The following is a 23,582-nucleotide window of genomic DNA, read 5'->3' on the forward strand; positions in this document are numbered from 1 at the left end:
TTTGTGATGTGTGTACGTTGACTGAGAGCACACTGAGTCCACTGTGTCAGCCGGTGAGAGGGGGGAGAAGGGTGTCACGCACACCCACAGAGAGCATGGCCCCCCAATACGGGCAGTCAGGAAATACGGTTTCCCCAGCACAGTAGAGAACGTGGGGGGAAAAAAGTACCAGTCAATCTGCAAAACAGCAAGCCCACTTGGTACCCAACGGGACTCCCCTTCCCAGCACCCTTCCTTTCTAATGCCAGGCAGCACAGACGGACCTGCCATTAGCTGGCTCCTCCTGCAGCACAGCGCTGCTCCCCTCGCCACTGCACCCCCCGCTCCCCTCCCGCCCTTGCCTGTGCACCCCGTGCAAGGTCGAGTAGTGGCCTGCAGTGAGCAAAAGGAGAGCTGACTAGAACTGCTGAAGTGGTAACTTCGGCCTTTTTAAATAGAATAATCAACACCCGGATCCCATAGCTATTAGAAACACAACGCTGATGCTTTTAAAAACGGTCCTGAACCTTCAGGTTTTCTAAAGTCACCTAGAATTCTTCTACAGACATAGCTATATCCAGACCAAGACTTGCCAAGAATTACTATTTTTCATGCAGAAAACTCCAACAAACATAAAGTAATTAAGTAAAAAAACGCCATTTTTTATTTTTTATTTCTTTAAGTACTTATTAATTGAGGGTGAACTGTACAACACTAAAAGCCCAATTGTGGACTAATGATCATTTTAATTTCTTCTTGCATGTGCTTTGGATTGAAATTTAAGTTATGCCAGTCATGCTTTGATCTTGCTACTGGAATTCTCCCCTGAGACTATCTACTTACTGGCCTTTGCTGTTTATTGGACGTTGGATCCCTCACATAAATAGTTCGTTCAGTTTTACGTACTGGTTGATTCTTCAAATCTAGCCCATCTCCATGCAGATTCTCTTTCCTTTTTGATTTTATACATCCCATATTTCCTGTTGGAATAAAAAAGGTATTAAACAAAAACATTATGCCATAAACCAAGCTGTTTCCCATGCAATCATCTGGGCTATGCAGCAAAAACGTGTTTCCTTTTCATACACAATAGTTCACGGGGAGAACAACTGAAGGTTAGGAACACATGCTGAAAGCTCTTTTCTGCTGCAAAGGAAAGAAATGACTTCTTGTCTCAATCGACAGATGAAACAAGTATTTCAAAATAGTTATTTACCATTTCAACGTTTTCAGATTTATGATATTTTCTCCCCAATCTGCCCTTCCCGCCAAAACTCTTTATACCTTACATACACCTGTAAGCTTCTGAATAGATATAAAAAACCATAATCACTGTAGTGACAACTTATTTCTGTATGTTTTAGAGAAAAAGCTGCTTTGGAAGATGTAGGAAAAAATTCCAGTCCAAATGTTGAGAACTGCAGCTGGAGTTAGCAATGCCCGTATCTCTGCACTTAATTTTGCATATGCCAGTCTAGCAGGGAGCTCCATTTGATTCAAATCCCTGTCTCACATGAGGCTGATGGCTTGTGCAGTCCCAGCTCCATGGCAGATACGCTGCTACTGTTACTTTCAGTAAGGAATCTCCTTGTTCAGACAGGCCTGTTATAGCAGTCTAAAATAGCCAATGTGTGTATCAGTGACGGCAAATCACCACCCGAGTATTTCTTCTTCAATGCAATTTAGAAGGATAATCCTACTCTCAGGATGTGCAGCCATGCTAAATCAGATGAGATACAGCTGTTAGCATCTACATGACTGGAACCTGACTGCTAATCCCATGATGTAATTACATAGTACTTCAGCAAGCATATATACAACATTATCTCTATATTCCTCCCTCAGAGGAGAGTAACTTTACTTACTCTACTAAGAGTCCACTATGAATGCTTTTCAAACCTCTCCTTCCTTCCTCTCTCCCTCCTTTCAGGTCAGTGCTCTAATGCCAGGATCACAGTCACATTTTCCCTTGCAGGCACAGGCTCTCACTCCCTCCCCGCCCTAATTAATCTTTAAAACCAGTTCTTTGAAGAACAATGTAAAACCTAAAATAAGAGCTCAGTGCATATATGGGCTCAGGTGAACTAGCACTGACTAAAACACAGCTGGAAAAGCTAAGGCAGACTGGAACACCCTGTACTACATCTCACTTTTACCTTCATCTCTAGGATAGAAAAGGTCATCATAGTAAACAGTTAAAGTAGTAAACACTTACAGACACAACTGTTTCAATAGGATGGTGCCTTACACACCCTACCCATGCAGGAAAATTAACCAGAGTGGTCTGGCTTTATATTAAGACCTGTGCTTTTGTAACAATACTAATAATAATCATAATCCTAACTGACTGTAACAATAAACCAAGGCCACAAGCACTCCCATGTAGCAGGTCTCGGCTTCCCACATCACCTTCATTTAATCTTCCACCCTGCCACTGAGGAAGCACCACATAATGACAGATGCACTATCCTACCCACGGGCTGAACGTTTTCTTTTAAACAATTTTAAACCTTTTCTACAAATTGTCTGTCACCTATTGTCAACAGATCTTGGGTGTTCATAAGATTTCAGTAGTGATGCAGTGAACTGTGATACTGATTTTAAAACAGCATGAAAACACATTGTTCTCCTTCTCATCTTCTCTTGAAATAAAAATAAAAGGAATCATACAGAAAATCAACAGGCACTGCCCAGGCATCATCACCCCACAGAGGGAGAGAATACAGTTTCTTTTGCTCGTGTGTCAACATTTAAGTCTTTCTATATTCATTTGAAGGCACTGGGGGGCACTTTCAGCCAGGATCTTCCCTTAGAAGCAAATATCTTTAATGCTTAATTTTACTTTGTGAAAACACCCATTGGGAGATTTTTCCAAATCCTCAGCTCCATATGAGCTACTTACTAGTTGTTTTGAAATACTGAGACGGATTTTTAAAAATTGTTTATTTAATTATTGATAATTGTGGATGTATAGATGAATCTTCTTCTGTAGTTAATGGTTCATAGGAAATTTCTGTACACCCACAGGCAGGCTGGTGTTTGCACATTCACTCTAGACATCAGGAAGCCCAGTGTTTAATTACCTGCTGTATCTGCAAGATCAGATATTTAGCAACCTACGTGCTAACCTTTTTGCTCTTGAATAGTTCTGCTTCTACAGGACAAACAGTTAAAGTGGAGGACATAAAGTAATTTGATCTAAATTGTCAGCCAAAAATCCACTTTCCTATTGCTGTAAGAAAGCCGAAGATATCTTCAGGGACTGCAGCTTGCACAACACTGGTGTAAACTCAGAGAATAGCGTTTCTACTCAGATATTTTTCTGCAGCTTAAAGCACGTGAACAGCTGTAACTTAAGCCTGCTGTGAGGTTGTGCTGGTAAACTGAAGGTCAGCATTTGTTAGTGACAGTAACAACAACAGATCAGTGCCAGCGTGCAGGTGCCCTGTAATCCCACAGAAGCCTGCTCGCTGTCGTGTGAAATCAGACCCATACAGTACGTGAGATAACATATGTGACAGCACCAAACAAAGAGAACATCCCGAGCCTCATCAAGAAGCACTGGCTTTCATTTTTTTCCTTATGGGCGTGAAAGCCCGTGGTCCTCACCGGACTTCGTTAGGTCTACATTAATTAGGAAATAGCCCTAACAGCTGGTGCTGAAGCTCATACCTGCTGTAGCAGGGGTTGTTGCCCCGTTCACTCCAGTATAGCCCCAAGGACTGAACATTCAAGTAGGAGCAAGACCATAGCAAGGCTCTACATAAAGGTAAGCCCCCCACTGCATCTTCCTAAAGCAGTCCCATTCTGGCACTCCAGCTCTGCTCCACAGCACGAGCTACAGCCTAGCAAGTGGGTGCAGCTGCTTCAGGAATGGGATCCCGATCTAACTAAAATGCTAATGTAGACACATCCTGAGACTTTTAACTTCTTTATAAAACAAGCCTCTCAAATCTTGCAAAAGAAACATATGAAGAATATGCAGTAACATAAAATGAATGTTTATCACTTAATATATATTAATATAGTTGAATATATGATGTGTAATTCAATATTTAATTTTCTGACCTTATGTTATTTCTAAACAAGTATAGGCAAACAACGGAGATAAAGCATAAACACAGTTGAAAAATAGTTGTAAGGCAGTAGAAACTGGATCAATGAGCACACATTCTTTTGATAGTATGAAATGAAAGATTTTTGAACTCTTCAAAGGCCACAAGATCTTATATTTCTGTACCTGCTAGCCCTCTGTAAAGCTGTGTGCACTGGGTTCTGGACTGCAAATTTAAAATTCTGTTTGCCCAAAGCAGATGTAACTGTCTTGGTTTCAAAAGCTTCTGCTCAGTGACTGCTCAATTCATCTGCAATGTCAGATGTATTTATTTCCAGCATAGTATTATACATTTTTACTGAAATCTGATCTAGGTCTTTTCCAGGGTTTTGAGAATGTTATTAAAGTAAAGATTCATAGGGCCAGTATAAGAAGCAGGCACCAACGGGTGAGTTACAATCAACACACATTGTAATGGAGTTCAAAATACAAAATGCTATATCATTACCAAAATTAACTTCACAAACATTTGACCCTAGAAAATTATTCATACAAGAAAGAAGCTTTGAAATACAAAATGTGTATGCAGTGTACATCTTTCTTAGTTTATACAGTACTCATAAGGAAAACCTGAGGGGGGAAGTTCATTCATGCATAAATAAAATATTTCACTTGGTGTAAAATGTTTATTTGCATAGCTCTCTGTTGCTATATCACAGTGAGCATCAAGGAAGCATTTTGTGCAGATATAGAGAGAAAGACAATATGGTAAGCAAAGAGCAATCCAGAGAGCACAGTATTGCTACAAATGAAACTATGTTATTGTTCGTCAGAGATAAAAATAATTTAGACATCACAGGAAATGCTGTCAGTCCCTACCCAGAGGTTTCCCATTCCAACAGTTTTGCAATACAGAAGACACTAATTTTCATCCATGCCTTTCATTTATTGACCTGTCCACACCTCTAAACATGAAAGATAAACATTTAATTAAAAGAAACTATAACATAGCTGCTAACTTTTATAAACAGATATCTAAAAAAGTAACGGCTTCTCTTTTAACAAACAGCATATTGTATTTCATAGCTAAAAGGTAAAGATGGGTAGTTGAGTTAACATCTGCAGTGTGGTGACACTAATGTAAATTCAAGCACCCGTTGGAAAAACATCGGAGTATCCATAAGAACCATCATACAGGGCCTCTGCAGCAGGTTGTTCCACAGACACCAATTTTGATGTTTACGGAGGGATTTGCCTTGAATTTTCCCTCTGAATCCCCTATTTCATCTTGCTACAGCAGCATTTGGGTCTTAATTCCAAAACTGACTGGGGCGGGAGGGGGAATTGGTCAGAAACCAGTGCAACATTTTTCCAGGGTTAAAAGCTGCTGTCTATCCCCAAAATACTATTGCTTCACCTGCCTTTTGCTACACTGCCAGAATAGTAATGTGTCTAAAGCCACAACACTTCCTACTGCAAGCAGTCAATGTCTGTGCGACCGTCACCTGTCCATCCACCACCAGCAGCATTTGAGGTTTCATTTTCTCCCAGCACTTACCCTTTGCATCATCTGCAAAGCCAATCTCATTTTTGGTTTTGTTCACGGTTACAACTGATTCTGTAACATCCAATATTTATGGTGCACATTAGAAACCATTTCCTAAAGATCCACCTGACATGTCTGGGCTTTTCTTGATCAAAGTCACACCTTCATGAAAATGATTCTCAAATCCTCACAATTTTTTTCAACAGTTTAGAGTGGCTTCATTTTAACCTTTGCAGAAAATACAAATTTTTAAAAAACAACTAAAATAGATTATACTTTGGCTTTTCCAATAATAAAATAACTTCTAAAAGGATTAGAAATACAACATTGAGTGTACAAGCAAATAAATATCTGTTGTTCTGTGCTGGGTTTGAGTGAGTGTTGGGGTTTTTGGTGGCAGGGAAGGGGGCTACAGCGGTGGCCCCCTGTGAGAAGCTTCTCAAAGCTCCCCCGGTTCCAAGTCGGACCCACCTCTGGCCAGGGCTGAGCCAATTAGTGCCGGTGGCTGCGCCTCTGCGATAATGTATTTAAGAAGGGGAACCTGTGAGGAGGAGTTGGGAGTTGTGAGGAGGACACCATGTAAACACCGAGGCCAGTGGAAGGAAGGAGGAGAAGCCTGTCGTGAGATGGCAGGGCCTCCCTGCGCCCCCCCCCCCCCCCCCCCCCCATGGAGGTCAGCTGTGGAGCAGATTCCGATTTGCAGCCTGTGGAGGACCCCACACAGGCAGGTGTTTGCACCTGAAGGAGGCTGGGATCCTGTGGGAAGGAGCAGCCCCTGCTATTGTAGTTTGGAGCCGGGAGGACTGCAGCACGCCGGGGTGACCCACGCCAGAGCGGCTCGGGAAGGGCTGCGGCCCGTGGGAAGGACTCATGGTGGAGAAAGTTCACGGACGACTGTCTCCCGCAAGAAGGGAACCATGTGGAGTAGGGGAGAATGTGAGGAGTTCCCCCCAACCTGAGGAGGAAGGAGAGGTGGGACTGACCGCAACCCCCATTCCCTGCCCCCTACACTGCTGGACTGGGGAGGTAGAGCTATCCGGAGCAAAACTGAGCCAGGGAAGAAGAGAGGGGTGGAGGGAAGGTGTTTTTAGGAAATGGTAATACTTCTCACTGTCCCACTCTGTTAAGTGTTTTTGTAAGTGTTTGAATTAAATTGATGTTTTCACTTCCCCCAACGACTCTTCCTTTTCCCATAACAGGCCAGTCATCCCTCCCTGTCCTTATCTCAATTTCCGAGACTTTTGCTTAATTTTCTCCTTCCCATTCCTGAGGGGGAAGGGATGAGTGAGTGGCTGTGTGGTGCTCAGTTGCTCACTGAGCTCAAACCACGACATGTTCAAAATGTCAGTGATCATGTGTATAAACACCAATTCTGTAGGTGGCTTAGGCTTTTAAGAGAGATATACTTATGTATTTTAACAGGTACATATATAAAACAAATTTGTGTACAATTACAAGGTTTATAAGCAGTAAACTCTTAATTTAAGCCACAAAATTTCTTCTGCATATAGAGAAAATATGTTTCTTAGCAGTACAAATAAGAAAAAGACAGTGCATTAAGAAGTATAAAAAAAAAAAAATCAAGGCCCCTTAATTATTCTGTCTTGAAAATGTCTCTATATTTAAGCTTCTGAATCAAAGAATGGGAAGAAATTGTTTACACCTACATATAAAAAAAATCAGCTGTTTGTAAACCTGAAGCTTTAAAGCAGCTTAGAGAGGAGAGGGGTAAATAATTTTATTTTTTAACACCTCTTTCAAAAATTGAAAAGAATATCCCTTCCTCTGTTTTAGACATTTCATTCTGGCCTTGGTTTGCTTCTGGTTTGCTGCTACTTCACAAGTTATAAAGCCAGAAGTAACACAGTGATGCCTTGATCAGATCTCCTGAATAACTGAGAATGCAAGTCTTCTCTGCATCACCTTTGAGGTCAAGGCAGAAGTGTCTCGAAACACAAACATAGAGTGATCAACTTAGATATAAAACTGCTGGGGAGGAAGAATTGTAAGCCCACTCTGCTCAAGGACACAAACACATGCTTTCTCAGTACCCCATCCAACTTTCTACATCACTGCAATCAACTGCTCAAGTTTCCCATTCCATGAAAAAAAATGGAAAAATCTTAAATTTAAGGAATTCATTTATTTTAACCTTTATTGTTGACTTCCACTCTATGTTGCTCTGCTTCCACATCATCTGTGGTACCTGGGTGTTGCAATGATCTTCTATACTTCTGTTACTGGGACTAAGAGGGGGACCGTCTCTGAAGGGCCTGGGAAAACTGGGTTTATTTCTGACCCATCATCACATAGTGCAGAATGGAAAAGCAATCTCCAATGAACACAAAGGAGGAGTGTAATCTGAGGTGAGAGCTCAGCAAAGCCTCATCAGTACTGCTCTATACATACATGTGCCAGTGAAGATGTGCCACTAGACCGGAGTGAAAATAAAAGTGACAAAAGTAAATTATTTGTGGTTGGGAGTAATATGAAATAATTAAACTAGAGATCAACGGAACAGAAGTGGACTCCTATTCCTTTCAAGTCTCAAACATGATCAGTTTTGGGTTTGTTTAGCTTTGTTCTTATACCTACAATTAATCACATATCTATATATATAAATATATAAAAGATACATATGCTTAATAATTTAATAGATATTATATATATGCACACATTTAAATTTCACTGCCTGGTAGGAAGCTGACTACCTGGTAACTTTTATCAAACCAGACTTTTGCAAACACAGAAATCCTGGGTCAGCTTTCATCTTGGGCTTGTTTCACTTCCTACATCTTGTTTTTGCACTGGAGACCAACTAGGGGAACTTAAACAGTTTGTTCTTCCCTTGCCTTTCTGCTGAAAATGGTTATGTATGTCTCAGTCACTCCTCACCTCAGGTATTTTAATATCTTTTAAAATTTAGCTTATTTCTATATGCCCAGATTATATAATCTCTATGCCTCCCAAACTGAATTTATCCCTTATACGATACACCTATTAATGAGCATAAATATACACACACACACACACACACACACATAAATCACCATGATCTTTTTGCCATGCATGCAGAAAGGAGCACAGATAACCTAAATCTACTCAGTGTTTAACTATGACAGATTTGCCCAGCATAGGCTCCTGTTGTTCCTGTGATGTAAGAAGCAGTAGTTCAGCTGACAGCATTTTTAAAAAAGGAGAAAATTTGGGGAATTCTTGAGATACTTCAACCTTTTGGGGGGAAAAGGTGAGACAAAGCTAAAATAATATTTTGACATACATATCTATATAAACAGGCAAAGAGAAACAAGTTAATCCCCAGTGTAACCATCAAACCCTAAATATTATTGTAGTGGAAAAGTATGCAACAAGCATGTTACTATGAGATTTCCTCAAACTTATTCTCTTTTAAGTCAAACCTTCACATTTTCCAAGGGTGCATTTCTACCAGAGCAAGATAACAGAGCTATCTAGTTTAGCACCCATGATTAGAGCACAGGACTAAAAATTACTTTCTGGGAAAGGCAGACCCATTCTGAGCAGCACAATTTCATTGTACAAGCTCAGAAGTGAGTTTGCCAGGTTAATGAGTGGTGGTGGGGAAGAACAAAATGTTAATGCTGAAAGGTTTCAGAACCTCACTTCACTTGGCTTCAAAGCTTTCTCATAATTCCCAGCCTTAAGCACGTTTTGGGGACAATAATGGCATTTAGCCCTTCATCCTCTCTGGCAATTAGGAAGAAGTTACATCTCTTTCTGTCTATTTTCTAGGCTTTATAAAGACTAAGCACTCTCAGTCTTTTCCAATTCTATTGGTTATCCCAGGAGCCCTTCTCCACATAAGTTTCAGGTTGAACTCCTCCCTCTTAAGCACAAGAGGCTGGAGTTGGTCAGGTGTTCCAAGATGACTTCCAGCAATGACTTGCAGCAAATAGTATTAATATTTCTTCCACCTACAGAAATATATTGCCCAATAAATTCCAGGAAATAGATTATTATTTTCACACTTTCATCACACTAGCCTTTTATAATCATCTTGTAATCCATTAAGACATCCAAATTTGTCTCGTTTTTCATGACAAACTGTTGTCACAGCAGACTTTCGTATCTCCAGTGGCATGACCTCACACCCTGATACTAAATTTCTCCCCATTATTTTGCCAGACTGTTCCTTCTGCATGATATTCTCAGCTACCTGTGTGTTTCTAATGCCTCCTAGTATCACTTGGGGACTCCTATTCTTTCATTGCAAATTAAAGTATTTAAAAAAAAAAAAGTTTCAATGTAATGTTAATGTAACATTAGGCAACAGAGAGTGGTCTTGCCAAGAATTTGGGGAAGTGCAGCAGACAGGCAGCACTACCCTGTTCAGCTTCTTTCACAATTCCTTCCTTAGCAATTGCAACCAAGACAAATTCTACTTTGTTCATGCTACCTCGGACTATTTTTTATGGTTTTGCTACACCAGTTACAGAAAGTATCACCCTATCACCTTCATGTTCTCCAACACTTGCAGATATAAATCTGTCACGTTTCTAATTCCTCTGCAACATTCAGTTTTAAGCCCTGCACTGGTATTTCTGCTCCTCATCTTCAGAGCCCAGATTCCTGACATTAGCACACAAATATCTCAGTCCAACTAAACCAATCTGGGTTGGCAGAAACCTTTCTTGAACACATTACCAAGCTGACTACTGTTCTCATTGACATTTCTGACATCCATTCTTCCCCCATTTGATGTCCTGTTTTCCCTTCCCACATTGGCCTGCATACTGAAATCAGGGATAGGACGGTGCAACATTCATAACTCAAGTCCACTTTCTAACTTAAACATTTTTGAAATCAAAATTCAAGTTAGAACAGGGAAAACAGGTGTGCTGCCATCTGACTACAGTGGAAGGGGACTGTGTATTACATCATACAGCAAAAATCCCCCAACAGCTGACATAAGAACAAGAAACTTCTGGTGAGATAAAATACCTGGAGTTGCCACATTGATGCTGCATTGATGTGTTTCTGGGAAAGGTAAACAAGTTCTGAGCAGCACAATTGCATCATACAAGGAAAATCCTTTTCTCCTATACCCTCCTCCCATTTTTTTTTTTTTTTAACTTACTAGACCAGGCATTTTAGCTGTGTAATAAACAACATTAATTAGCTCATCACTATACTAAATGGAAAATAAGTGACTTAAGCGCTCACACCTCAAACTTCCAAGTACAAAGTGATCCAATCCAGTTCTATAGAGATCTGGTGTGGTCAGGCAAGATCTGAGGATTATTTACTTTCCTCTGCAGCCTTTGAAATAGGAGTGCTTTTGTAAAACTAACGGTATCGGTTCAGGTAAACAGTTTTCTATATTCAGATACTAATCCACAATCCAACCTTTGCTTGTCTAGTCTTTAAGTCTCTGGGAAGAGGGTCAGTTTATTGAGTGCCTAGCTAAACAATACATGATCTTTGTTGGAACTCATAAATGACAGCATACATATGCAATAAATATCATCTTATTTGATGACATGAAAGGAAGGCTAATAGGGGTGGGGGGCCTTGATCAAGAAAAAAGCATCTTCTATTTTTCTATAAATCCACCACAGTTTTTGCCTAGATTTGTCAAAAGCTTGGTTTTGTGCAGGAATTTTGGCAGTGTTTAAAAAAAAAAAAAAAATCAAGAAGAAATGCTGAAAATAACTAATGTCATTGTGGTAGTACAATAATGTTATAAAAAAAACTTGCTAAAGGATTACAATAAAATTCAGAAACAAAACATTACATTGAAATGAAGCAGATTACAATTTATAGAAACTACTGATCCTTTTCCTTGTTTATTCGATTGAAGAAAAATACCAAAACACAAGAAAGTTAATCCACACAAGATTGTAATTTTGTTAACATTGCATAATAGACTATATATTATGAAAATGTTCCAGATTCATGTAGTCAGTATTTTTGGCACTGATTTTAAACCAAGTCTTACATTAAGCTAACATCTGTTTTTTGACCTTATAACACTCTCTTGAGTTTATTACAATCATTTGCCTCAACTGCATCTTCCAGAATTTTGAATCAATATCAACAATGAATTAATTCACTTTGCCAGCCCTCAGGCAACCGCATCTTCCATTTCCTCAATTTTTTTTCCACTGTACAGTATCTTTTGAAGATAGGGGAAAAGGTCAAATAACATCTTAATTTGTCATAACAGAATAAATACTTCTATCAAATTCTTCAAAAGGATCATATGAAAAGGAACAGACAAGAAATGTTACCAACAAGTTAACCAACTTAAAGGGAAGCTTCCCGTTAAAAGTGTCATGCAAACTATAAGTAAAAATGTCATTTTCTTTGCTAGTAAGAAACCTCAGTAATGACAGACAGCAGCTCCATATAATCAAATCTCCATTGTCAGATGAAAATTTGGCCAAACCACTACATTGAAGAGGATCAACATTTTTCCTAAGTATTAGGAAGTGTGCCACTCCAGCTAGCAAACCCCAAGGACTATGTCTACATTCCAAGCTGAGTGTATCTATGACTCACATGCAATTTTTTTCAGCTTTAAATTGATGACTTTGGCCAATAATGGCAGTGTGCTAAAGTTTCAGTAGTCTTATATTTGCCCATGTCCATGACTGCCAGTAGTATAAGGATCCTTCTCCCCTCCCTTTTTAGTGACTAGAGCAATGACTGTGGCAGAGGAAAAAGGGAATCTGCCCATAGGAATGAAAAAGTTTTGGTGCAAGGTCCAGGAGTAGCTCAAATGACACCATCTTCATAACAAGTGACATGACAGAAGGGCTGAAGGACAAGTTTCGTGCAGCTGGTTTGGAGAACACTGATCTGGGACCTATCCTCCCTCATTCCCCACAGCATTTACTTAGCTCCTCACTCTCCCCTTCTCCTTCACACAAACACAGCTTCCCAAGAAAAGATGCAGTTCAGAGGCATGCAGCAAGGGTCATGATGATGATACTGCACGGCCCTGCATGAGCTACTTTGCAGTACCCAATGTCTGCATTTACTACATGATACGTGAAAGAGAAATCAGTTAGTTTCTCTGTTTCACTGAGCCTTAGAACACAACGTGGGATGGAGTGAACTGCTTGTTAATGTTTAGTGAGTTTGGGGAAGATTGAGGTGTTTCTCTAATACTATCATCAGGCTGCACCCCAACTAGCTCTTCAACTGAAATTTGTCACTCTGCCCACCCCCTCCAGAAGGTGTGCAGGAAGGTATATTTGCAGGTAGCAGCTGATACTTGAAACCTTCATCTCATTCAAGAAAGGCAGCTTAATGCTCAACCTCCATGTGCCCAGACGAACGTATTAACAGGACATTTGTTGGGAGAATCATTAATAGCTACTATGACTAAAGGGAGAAGATGGTGTTGAATGAACGTGGCCTTTAACTAGTTAAAGATATTGTTGGTAATAGAGTCTTTTGCAGATGTGATCTCTCTGAGATGTGCCTATAATTCAAATCCATTGCTATACTGTAAACAAAATTGAAAGATCATGAAATTATCACAACATGTCAATGAAAATATGACAGAGGACAGCATATTCACAGGCAACAAGTCCCAGTGAAGGTTTTGAGGGCGGCCTCATAGAAAGTATACCACTTCTCCTTCAGGTTTATCTTCTGTTTTCAGGGTGTTTAAAAAAGGGGGGAAAGGGAGAGCAGATCATCTGTGCATACTAGGTTTGGTTCTCTCAAATTCAGATAACCATATCTCCACGGAATAAATCAGTTATTATAAACCTTACCTGGTTTTATGTATTCAACAATCCACTTTCAACACGGATTAAGATAGTTGTGACTAAATTAGTGCAGAATGACTTCTGTGTCAATGGATCTTAACTCTGCACTAGCCTGGTCGTTTTGTAACTCATATTAATTTGCACCACACTGCGTTTACCATCCTTCTCCATTGGTCAGAGGGCTGCTTCATCTGCTGTCACCTCCCCATTTAAATGCTGACACATACTCATGACCAAACTTGCAATTTAAACATAGCATTCTTATAATAGCATCATACTATGCCTTGGGCACCTGTCTAAAGCACTGAATTTCACAAATAGCTCACAAAAGAAAAACAGATTTTTTTTTTTTTCACCCTCTACAAACTCCAGGATATAGTTCAATTGCAAAAAAAAAAAAAAAAAAAATTACTTCTCCAGCAGACTGTTTTGTGTTTCATTACCTGTACAGCATTAAATAGACACTGAGGAACTCTCCTGAAACCCTAGCAATGGTACTGGGGTATCTTATATGGATTTAAGAATGAACTCTAAGCTCAGATGAAAATTTGGGGTTAAATCATTCATGCTGACACGAGCTAACACTCTTACTCAGAGTCCAGTTCCTCCTGGAAGTTTGCAAACCTTGGACAAGTTTTCTTAAGTCGCAAGAGGAAGTTACAAGAGTTCTCAAAAAAACCAAATCAGACAGTGTCGAAACCAGTGTCGGTAAATTACACTCGCAGAAACGAAGTCTTGTGCTATTTAATCTTTACAGTGATACTAGAAGAACATTCAGCAATAACTGTGTAAGTATTCCTGCGAGGAACCACCTCATCTAATTCTCACTGATGTAAGTAGCAGAATTTCCCTTGACTTCAAGGGTGTAAGATTGTACTCCAGGTTCTGGCACTTCACAGAGGTCTATTTATAACTCATTTATTTTACTTATTTTTACACCCTGTGTTAATTATATTCATTCAAGGGCATGAATCTAAAACAGGCATGTTCCAGTTGATTTCTCACCCAGTTCAGTAAACTGTTCTAAGCAACTGCTGAAATTTGGGATACAGGCGGCACGGGCACCAAAGGATATTGCCTATTTCATGCAAATATGATAAACAGAACTAAAAGAGCTCTATTATGAGCAGTCTTTGGAGGTTTTTAGATGAAGTCCTTGAGATCAGGGTTTTTTGAATAGATACGAGTACACTCTGCATAAGCCTACCAAACATATCCTGAAGGACTGCAAATTGTCACTGATTCAGGTCTGAAAGCCTGGCATGTAAAGACAGAAGCATATTTTAACTAAAGTCTTGAGAAACTACATGCTCAAGCTGGGGTGACATTAAGAGTGTAAAAGGAAATACGTCACTGAAGCAACATGGAGTAAGAATTCACATCTAAGTTCCTAAGCATGATTTTCACATTTGTTGCACACATAAGCATGAATAAGAAGTTTCTCTAAAGTTGGCCAAAATTAAAAATATTTTACATTCTTTCCATTTTCAGAGAGAAATGAGAGTGGGAATCTGGAAACTCTCTTTCGATGGAGGCTTGTGAATTGCTGGTGTGACGGTTCACTTGATTGCTCCTCCTTCAAATGTTTTAAGGAAGAACTGGAGACCCTAAATTTTAAACACATGGATGCCTTTGCAGATGATCTTTCTCAAAGGCAAGAATGAACACAGGGTGACCCAGATCACTGGGACAGCAGCTATGCAAGAATATTAACTTGATTAAAGTCATTTTATATTTGAGAGAAGTTATTCTACACTAAATAGAAGTTCTGAGTGGAAGACTGACTTGAAGAAGCTTGTTGCATTTGCTCGATATGTTAATTTATTTCATTTTCAGAAACTGATTGATACTTTGACTGCTGCTACTATTTTAACTTTGCCTTGACATTTCTTGCTTTCACTCTCTAAAAACAACCAACACTGCTGTATTCACAGTATCATTACTGCATTTAGTATTTTCTGTTGTTCCTAGCCCTGCTTAATGGCCAAGAGCCTTGCAACTGACAGCAGATGAAGATCTTGTGGTTGCAACCACAGCCAGTTCCACTGAACCTGGCTCTGATCCTGTAAGTGGCTGTACACAACTTGTAGGAGCTCTACAGACTTTGAGACATTTAGGGCAGGACTTTCTAAACAAAGTGCAGGACATGAACCTTAATGAGTAGAAGAGCATGCATGATAATTTTGGCAGATTTAGACTCATGGTAAACTGAAGGTCCATGACAAGAATTATTTTCTTATTCATACTGCAGACTGCAAGAATTTTACAGCACTCTTATTACGACCATACTGGCTGCTCATTAAAGTTTATAATCTTTGCAACTTCAAATATCAAATATATAGCTTATAGGGAGGCCATGAGATTACACTGTACCTAACAAAACCATCTTAGACTGTGGACAAGCCTCACTGTTTATATGTGACTTTAGCACTCACAGCCCATGCAGGCAACTTTCCAAGCAAGAACTAAGAATAAATCAGTGTTCATGATGGTTACCTGAGCTTGTTTCAGGAGAACTGTTATGAGTCCACTATGAACTTACATTTGGATTCCATAGAATTAAGCACTGTATGAAGAAGATGCTTTAAAAAAACAGTAAGATTGTTTCATTGTTAGGCATGCATGGGAAGTTTTCAGGACAACACAAACCATATGAGAAAAGGTATAGGAAAGAAGGCTGAAATCCCTGAGAAGTCACAATTGGGGTTGATGCTGAGAAATAAATGAAGAGAGAAGACTGCAGAAGCAGAGATAAAGTGAGAAAAACCAATCAAATAAGAATGCAAAGAAAACTAATGGGATAGAGACAATTGCAGTCCCTAGGAAGCACATCATCTCAGTAAGTATGACAAGATACAGAACATGTAATAAACATAATATAGTCATATCACCAAAACTGTACTTTGTTCCTAGACAATAAATTACTTATCTATGTCATACCATACCAAGAATCTTGATATTTTTGCTTTTATTGCAGGAGCAAGGAAAAGGACTTTTCACCCATCTGAATCTAGCAGGAGAAGATTGCCATTGCACATAGTAAAATACACTACAGAAGAGAATACTGTTCTGATCTCTGATTCAAATAAGCTATTCAAATGCTGAATTTTGCATTTTCTGCCACTTGTATCCAATGCCCTCAGACTTGCTAAAATGCTCCATCGAGAGCAGAAACATCTCACTTGAAGCTCCTTTTCTCCCCTTGTTCATTCAACCAACCAAATCTCTCCTCTGCTGGTGCTGGTTCTGCTGAAGTTGGTTCTTCAAAACTTGCACTGCCTTCCCAAAGCTAAATTTCTTAAGTTTCACTTTCTCTGGGGACAGAGTATATGGGGCATGTTGACATGGAGGAGCACAGCATGGAAATGCTGGAACGAGAGCCGTCCCCTTAGCACCACACCCCCACAACACCAAGCCTTGGTTTCTTCTTCACAGGCCAGCACGCATGCCAATAAATCAATGCTCTGGTTCCCTGAACGAAGTGGGTTTACAAGGATGGTCAACTCCTGCTCAAAGACCTTTTACATGTGCCACTACACAGCACAGAAAAACCTCCTGCATACAACAGAAATTAAACTTGACCAGAGAAGGTCAAAGCAACATCCCAGAATGGCAGACAAAGGAGTAGCAGACAATCCATACCGATAATTTTCAAGACAGAAACTAACCTGTTTGAGGTCACCATTTTAAATCAGATGAGGTAAACAACAGTAGTTATCTCTAAAGATAGATTATACCTACACAGAATACAAGTTCTAGATAGAAGAGTCGTGCTGGCCATCTACAGAAGTACAAAGCTGCCCTTCTAGGAGGCACGGACTTCTTAAAACACTGTGAAGACCATGTCAGTACTGCCAGATTGGTACTCCGTTGGACTTCACACCTCTTCAAGAACCTGGGGGTACATATTTCTGGGTGCATATTCCCTGGTAAAGTAGTATAAATACATTACAAACTATAACTAGATTATGAAAGGTGCAGATATTTAATTTTCTGTAAGGGGAAAAAGAAAAGTTGCTGCACAGAGATCTAAATTGAGAGGTGAAATAAACACCTTAAGCCACTGATGGTCCTGAAGACAAAGCTGGAGAGAAACAACAGAATGATATTGGGGAAATAAAAGAATGCTGAGAGAAGAAAAAAAGGAAACAGCGGTAGGAAGGGAATACTGCCACAGCGGGATAAAGACTGAAACATGTCTTTTTCCAGAAAACTGGGGAGAAAAAGCCCCGAACAAACAGCACATTATTACTAACAGAGAAATTTGAAGAAGTGTGGCTCTAAAACCTTTTCAGACACACTGGTAAGCATCATGGCAGAGGGACAGGAACTGATATCAAGGAAATTTAGCGGGACGTTTTCAGAAGAGGCAAGATCTGGTCAGGCCCAGCAACGATACTGCAGTTCACCACCTGCCTAGCAGAAACCATCAATCAGGCCATCTACACGCCAAGAGAAACAGGCTTAGCATTCACCTCAGTCCGGCCCGGCGCTTCTCCGCTAGTGCCAGGACAGCCGCCGCAATCTCCCTCACAGCCCGTGCAAATACAGCTGGAAATCAGTGACAGAGCAAAGACCTTGCAAGACAGAAAAAGGAAGACAAAGTGCCACACCAGCAATACAGCAGGAGAGTTGCTTAAAAGGCAAGTTTTCCTACACCCCTCCTGGGCTGCAATGCTTCGCTCTAGCCTTTGCATAGTTTAGCAGATCTTTTGCAACGGTAGGTTTGTAGTTACAAAACTGTACTTTGAATCCCATTTGCATGAGCTGCTACGCCATAACAGCACATTCAAAAGACTCTTGCAATGTATTCTGAACAAGATGACCCCAGAACATCCAACATAGGATTTCCTCTTTCTCCTGCCCATCCCCTTCCTGTGTGTTTACCAAAAACTTTCACTTCCTCAGTGGCGCTGACACCAGCTCTGGTGATCACTTACCCCTGTTCTTCAGCTCCCCTCCGCTCACATCTGAATCACAGCTACCCTAGGGCATTCAGCACTTACTGAAGGGTTTTAGAAATCCCATCAAGGGACATGGTAAGGCTGGGGTTGCCCTGGAGAAAACCACTTTCTGTCCACTGGATCTAATGAACATAAGCCTCATGGTCCTGGCAATGGGTACTCGAGCAGGCAATTTCAATAAATGCAATAGATGCAGTACTATACAGATCTTCTTCTACTCAGTTGATATTACCAGGAAATATTTTCTTTGAATAGAGTAAAACTTAGTCATAGGTCAGACCTACTGATTTATAAATATGCTATCATTATGTAGGCATTCACTCAAACATACTCTTTGTCTTTTAGTATTGATTTTGTTCTAAGCCCCTACTACAGTCATACATGGAAAGAACAAACCTGCTTAGCAGCCAAATATACTTCTGCACTAATTCCTGTAATAACATATTGTTTCAGTTTATGCCCAAGAAAAAGCTTGAATAAGATTTCATCAAAAAATTGATCAAACAGGTTTGTATACACCTATCTGTACAAACTAATGAAGGAAACATGAAAAGTAAAGCCATGTATTACAGATGCTACATCAGAAAGCCCACTTAACAGACTATTTTTATTGAACTTCCTGACACGGCTTTCTGTTAAACCAATAGGAATAGTTAAGAACACATTACAGAGGGAGTCCATTCCCTCCAAAGTTTTGTCATGTCCAGCCTTCCAATAGACCTCTAAAATAGAGAGAACTGCAAAAAATGCCATTCCAGAGGAGTTAGCTACATCCCATACTTCAACCTCTGTGGTGAGCTATCGCGTTTTCCAGTTTAAGATCGCACAATTTGCTGTCACAGGCACTTTCAAGAAATGGTTTGGTCACAAGAAACGTGTACAGTAAAAAGCGGTAGCAAACTCTACAACACATCAAACACAGTTTAGACAGGAAGAAGTAGCCTCATGCTACATGTAGCAGAGACCATAGAGGAAGAAGGACACATTGCTCAGACTGTTTATCGTTTGAGTCCTTTGAACTGAAGAAGTAAGATAGTATGCTGTGCAAACACAGGAACCAATTGTAGATACTTAAGATGCCAGTAGTTTGAAAAAGATAGACAATGCTGACCTAGAGGATGGCAAAAACTGGCCTGAATGGTGCTAGTCTACACTTTTTCACCGAGAGAAATGTGATCTACTCATCCCCCCTCCACCTTTCCCTGATCTCCTCCTCCTCCTCTCCCCAGCAAAGTGTTAGTGTCAAAATACTGTCTCTCTTTGGACATTTGGCTGACAAAAATAACTGATCTATTTACCCTTGTGAGAAGTACTTCAGGGCACACAACAAATACAAGTATCGCCTAAATATTTGGAGGAAATGCTTCCAGCACAAGATGAATTCTGCCTTTGCATTTTGTTCCATAAACCCACATTTTCAGGAAAGATGCCGAACACCACTGTGAATGATTCAGCCTCGGAAATTACAGCATTTAATGACAATGTCAACAGGAAACGTATTTGAATCAGGCAAAAATAAATATGAAAGCACAGACCTTTCCATCCTTCCCAGAAGGACAATTATGTTTAAACTAGGAACAGTCACACTAAGGATAGCTACGTTGTATTTGCCTTTTATTGTAGAAGTTGATTTCTTTGAGAAGGTACCATTACCATTTACAGTGTGGCATACTACTAAAGACTGTTTTCATACGAATGTAATTTTCCATTTTTTATCTGGTTTCCTGTGGCAGGCTGGCAATTGTGGAAGCCTTGCTCTCTATACCATCTCTAGCACTCCTACACTTTCATGAAAGATGGGGCACAAATAACGGGAGAAATAGAAAGTAGGAATATGATCAGCAGGAGAAAAATCCTAATTCTCATCTGGGCAGCTGGTTCTTCTACAGAACGAAGCTGTTAATCTTAGAGATAGAAATCCTATAGGGGTAACAATAACTACTACTTAACAGTCATGTGGTTTGGTGTTGTTATTTACACACTTTGCTCCATAGCTTCAGAAGGAAGCACCACCTACTGCACACAGAGCTTACACAACCCTCAGGATCCCCAGCCAAAGGATCCTCCTCCCATCCCTTGCATTAGCACCTGACAGCTCACATCTTCAGGGAGGGCTGGTGCTGCAGAGATACCTCTGTGTACAGCCATGCTACTAGAGCAGGGTGCTAGGAATCCTAGTCCACCCCTAATGCCCACCCCAGGTCTCTACTTATTATTTATTCCTCATCTGCTTGTTTTCTGTGTTCATTCAGTTTTGCAAAAGGCCCCCCTGAACCCCAAGAGTAAAACAGCTGTAGACTCCAGGAGTCCACAATTCCCTGGACAGAAGAAATAAGGGGACTCGGTCACTCAGAATATGCACCTATGGAGAGGAGGGAAGGCCTCATCCTCTCCCCAGATCACCTAGCCCTTTGAGAAATATAAAAATTGGTTAATTGGTTCATGGTCAAGATGTTTCCATCCAAAAACCTCAAATGTCCACTAATATTCCAAGTAGCATGCAAAGTACAGATAAGAAAACATCTCTTTTTTTTTTTTTTTTTTTGTGACAGAAATGGCATCACATCTGAGATTAAATACTGCAATTCTTAAACTTTCCTGAATAGCCACAGAGAGGTCAAATGCTGCTCTGATGTGCAGCACAAGAAGGGCCAGATGTAGTGTCTCTGGCCTTGTGAGCAACCCCACAGAAGACCAGCTGCTAAGCGGAGCCAGGAGGATTGTGGACCTTTTTCACTGCTCATTTTAGGAATTGCTTCCCACAGCGCTTGCTGTTCTGTGATGCCATTTATCTTAGAAGAGCCAGCAAGGCCATAGGAAAATAGCTCACTTCAATTACATAGATAAAATGGTGGGAAAAGGTATCATGAAAGAATTACATATACATTCATAAATACTTATATATTCACAAATACATTAAAGAAAGAACTTCACATTTAGGGAAACTCTCTTGAAAGGGTAACATTAAAAAACCAGAATATTAAATATCTTAAAGGTAATGGGGTTTAACTTTGTACGCAAAAGTTTCATAATTCATTGTATTGTCAGAAAAAAATCATTGCACAACTCCACTGGTCAAGGAGCTTACGTCGAAAGGCCTAAGCCTTACCTTGTCCTCTGTACACTTATATAGGAAAAAAACCCTTATCTACTCAAAAAAAACTACAGAAAAAAAACAGAATAACTTCGAGTCAGCCCGCTACTGTACAAAGATGATCATTCTACACCATTATGGTTAAAAAAAAAATAATATTTCTCAACAAGACACAATTAAAATAGATTTTCATGTTATTAAATCAAGAAATATTTTCTAACTAGTCTGCAGCTCACAAAGGTGACATGGAGAAAGAAAAAAGTTAGACATCTCAGAAGAGATCCATAGGACGAGACATCTGTTGATGTCAGAGTTCATGAATTCTAATCCTTGCCCAAAATTTCATAATGTCCTATTAACAGTATCTAACTGATTTCTAGCCCATTGCTACTGTTTCAGGTGAAACTGATTTTTTCTCATCCATACTTTCAGTGCTCGTGATGGTACCTTTTACAAAGATACAAAGTCCCAACATATAGAAGTATATAAGTAACTTCTACCCTGCTTTCAATACTGGATTGGAAACAATTCACACAAACACCATTTGACTATTCCTTCCGTAAAACTGAGCTACATTTTCCTAACATAGCTTTGCAATTTCCCAACAAATATCTTCCTAAAAAACCTCTTTAGTGAGACTATGATGAGGGCAGACTTGCCTACCTGGCACTCATATTTTACAGATACTTGCAACTAACATTAAAATTTCTAAATTATAAAAGTCTTCCAGGAACTTTATGGGATCAGGCTAAAAAATGTCATTTCCAATTTGTATTACGATGTGCTAAAGTACATTAAGATTAGTCAGGCTGTTTCTTTTTTTCAAAGGTGAGAATGAAAGGCAAGAGATGGGATATTGATTTGGGGCTTCAGATGAAACAACAGAAAAAGAACTCAACCTTTGAGCTCCCTATGTATATCCACAGTAATATGATCAAGCTAAACAAGTTTTAAGTGTTAATCTCTTTGGTCTTTAGTGCCAACTAAAGAGCGAAGCAGCAAGATGAGTTCTTGCAAACCCATTCACTGCAAGCCCATAAAAGATGCAATTTCAACAGAAAGTCTTAACTGCTTTACTGAAGGTACGGCATCAACTAGGAAGATCTACTTTGACTTTCAGATCCTAAATTAAAATTGGAAGGAGAAAACCCCTCAAGACCATTATTCCTTAGTCATACAGTACCGTTACAATAGTAGTTAGCAAGAAACACTGTGCACCAAGCATCACAATGCCTTTTTCTTGTTTATCTTTTAAGCTAAAGCACAGCTGAGCGTACAGCTAAGAGGAAGCAGCTTTTACTCGGAAGACGCTCCAGGAGTTACTCTCCTCGCAAGAAAACACGGCAAGAAGGAATACTCAGGGGCCACATCGTCTCTCCTAAACCAAGGCTAACTCTCCTGGGCTCGAAACGCCGACTGCGGAGTTTGATGAGTGAATTTTACACGCTTTCCAGCACGAACAGCTAGAAGGGACTGGAGCCCAGTACAGCAGCAAGAGGTACATCATATTTTGGGGAATGATTTTTTTTTTTTTAATTATTATTTATTTTGACACCACCACCACCCCCCCCCCACCGCCCCCCTGCCGTATTTCCTCTGAGACCCCATCCAGTCCCACCGGGACGGCCAGGCGGCAGCGGCACCCCCTCCGGGAGGCAGAAGCGGGGAAAAGCCGCCCCGGAAAGCACCTCGTGCCGTGCCGGGCCGGGCCGGGCCGGGCCGGGCACCCCCCGCTCCCTCCCGCTGCCCCCTCCCGCGGGACCAGCCGGGGAGGGCGCCCCCCCCCCCCCGCCCCTCCACCCCGGCTCCCGGCGCGGTGACGGGCGAAGACACTTACTTTCCCCGGGTGCGAAAGTTGAGCGGCAGCGGGCGAACTCCCCGGTTGCCGCCGGGTGGGCCGAGAGGGGTGTCCCGGGGTGGGTGTGGGTGCGCGTGCGGGGCGCGGCGCTGCTGCCCCGCCGGCCGCGGGGGGGGGGGGGGGGGGGGGGGGCGGCCGGCGGAGGAACCGGCGGCGGTTGGCTCGCAGCCTCTTCGCCTGACTTCCTGGTGCCGGGTTAGATTTGCATGCGGGGCTGCGAGGGGAGAGGAGAGCGGGGAGAGGGGGGGGGAGAGAGGGAGGGAGAGGGAGGGAGGGAGGGAGGGAGGGAGGGAGGGAGGGAGGGGGGGAGCGGGCGGCCCCCGGCCC

General features: G+C 40.9%; 1 protein-coding gene across 3 annotated transcripts in view; it reads right to left on the minus strand.

Annotated features, from left to right (window-relative positions):
• The window catches only part of LYN (LYN proto-oncogene, Src family tyrosine kinase), a 55,136-nt gene extending 31,758 nt beyond the window's left edge, over positions 1 to 23,378 (minus strand). Inside the window, exons 1-3 of one of the 3 annotated variants that reach the window (XM_032994396.2) lie at positions 23,235 to 23,377; positions 17,815 to 17,916; positions 823 to 959 (exon numbers count right to left, since the gene is read on the minus strand). In XM_032994396.2, the coding sequence (XP_032850287.1) occupies positions 823 to 954 (132 nt within the window). In that variant the 5' untranslated portion in view covers positions 955 to 959; positions 17,815 to 17,916; positions 23,235 to 23,377. Of the gene's footprint in view, positions 1 to 822; positions 960 to 17,814; positions 17,917 to 23,234 lie in introns of all 3 variants that reach the window. The other 2 variants (XM_032994397.2, XM_032994395.2) reach the window with 2 other exon arrangements.
• Between the last annotated feature and the right edge of the window lie 204 nt (positions 23,379 to 23,582).

This window comes from Tyto alba, unplaced genomic scaffold (assembly GCF_018691265.1).
Source record: "Tyto alba isolate M040663 unplaced genomic scaffold, T.alba_DEE_v4.0 Super-Scaffold_9, whole genome shotgun sequence".
In the NCBI taxonomy this organism is placed as follows: Eukaryota; Metazoa; Chordata; class Aves; order Strigiformes; family Tytonidae; genus Tyto; species Tyto alba.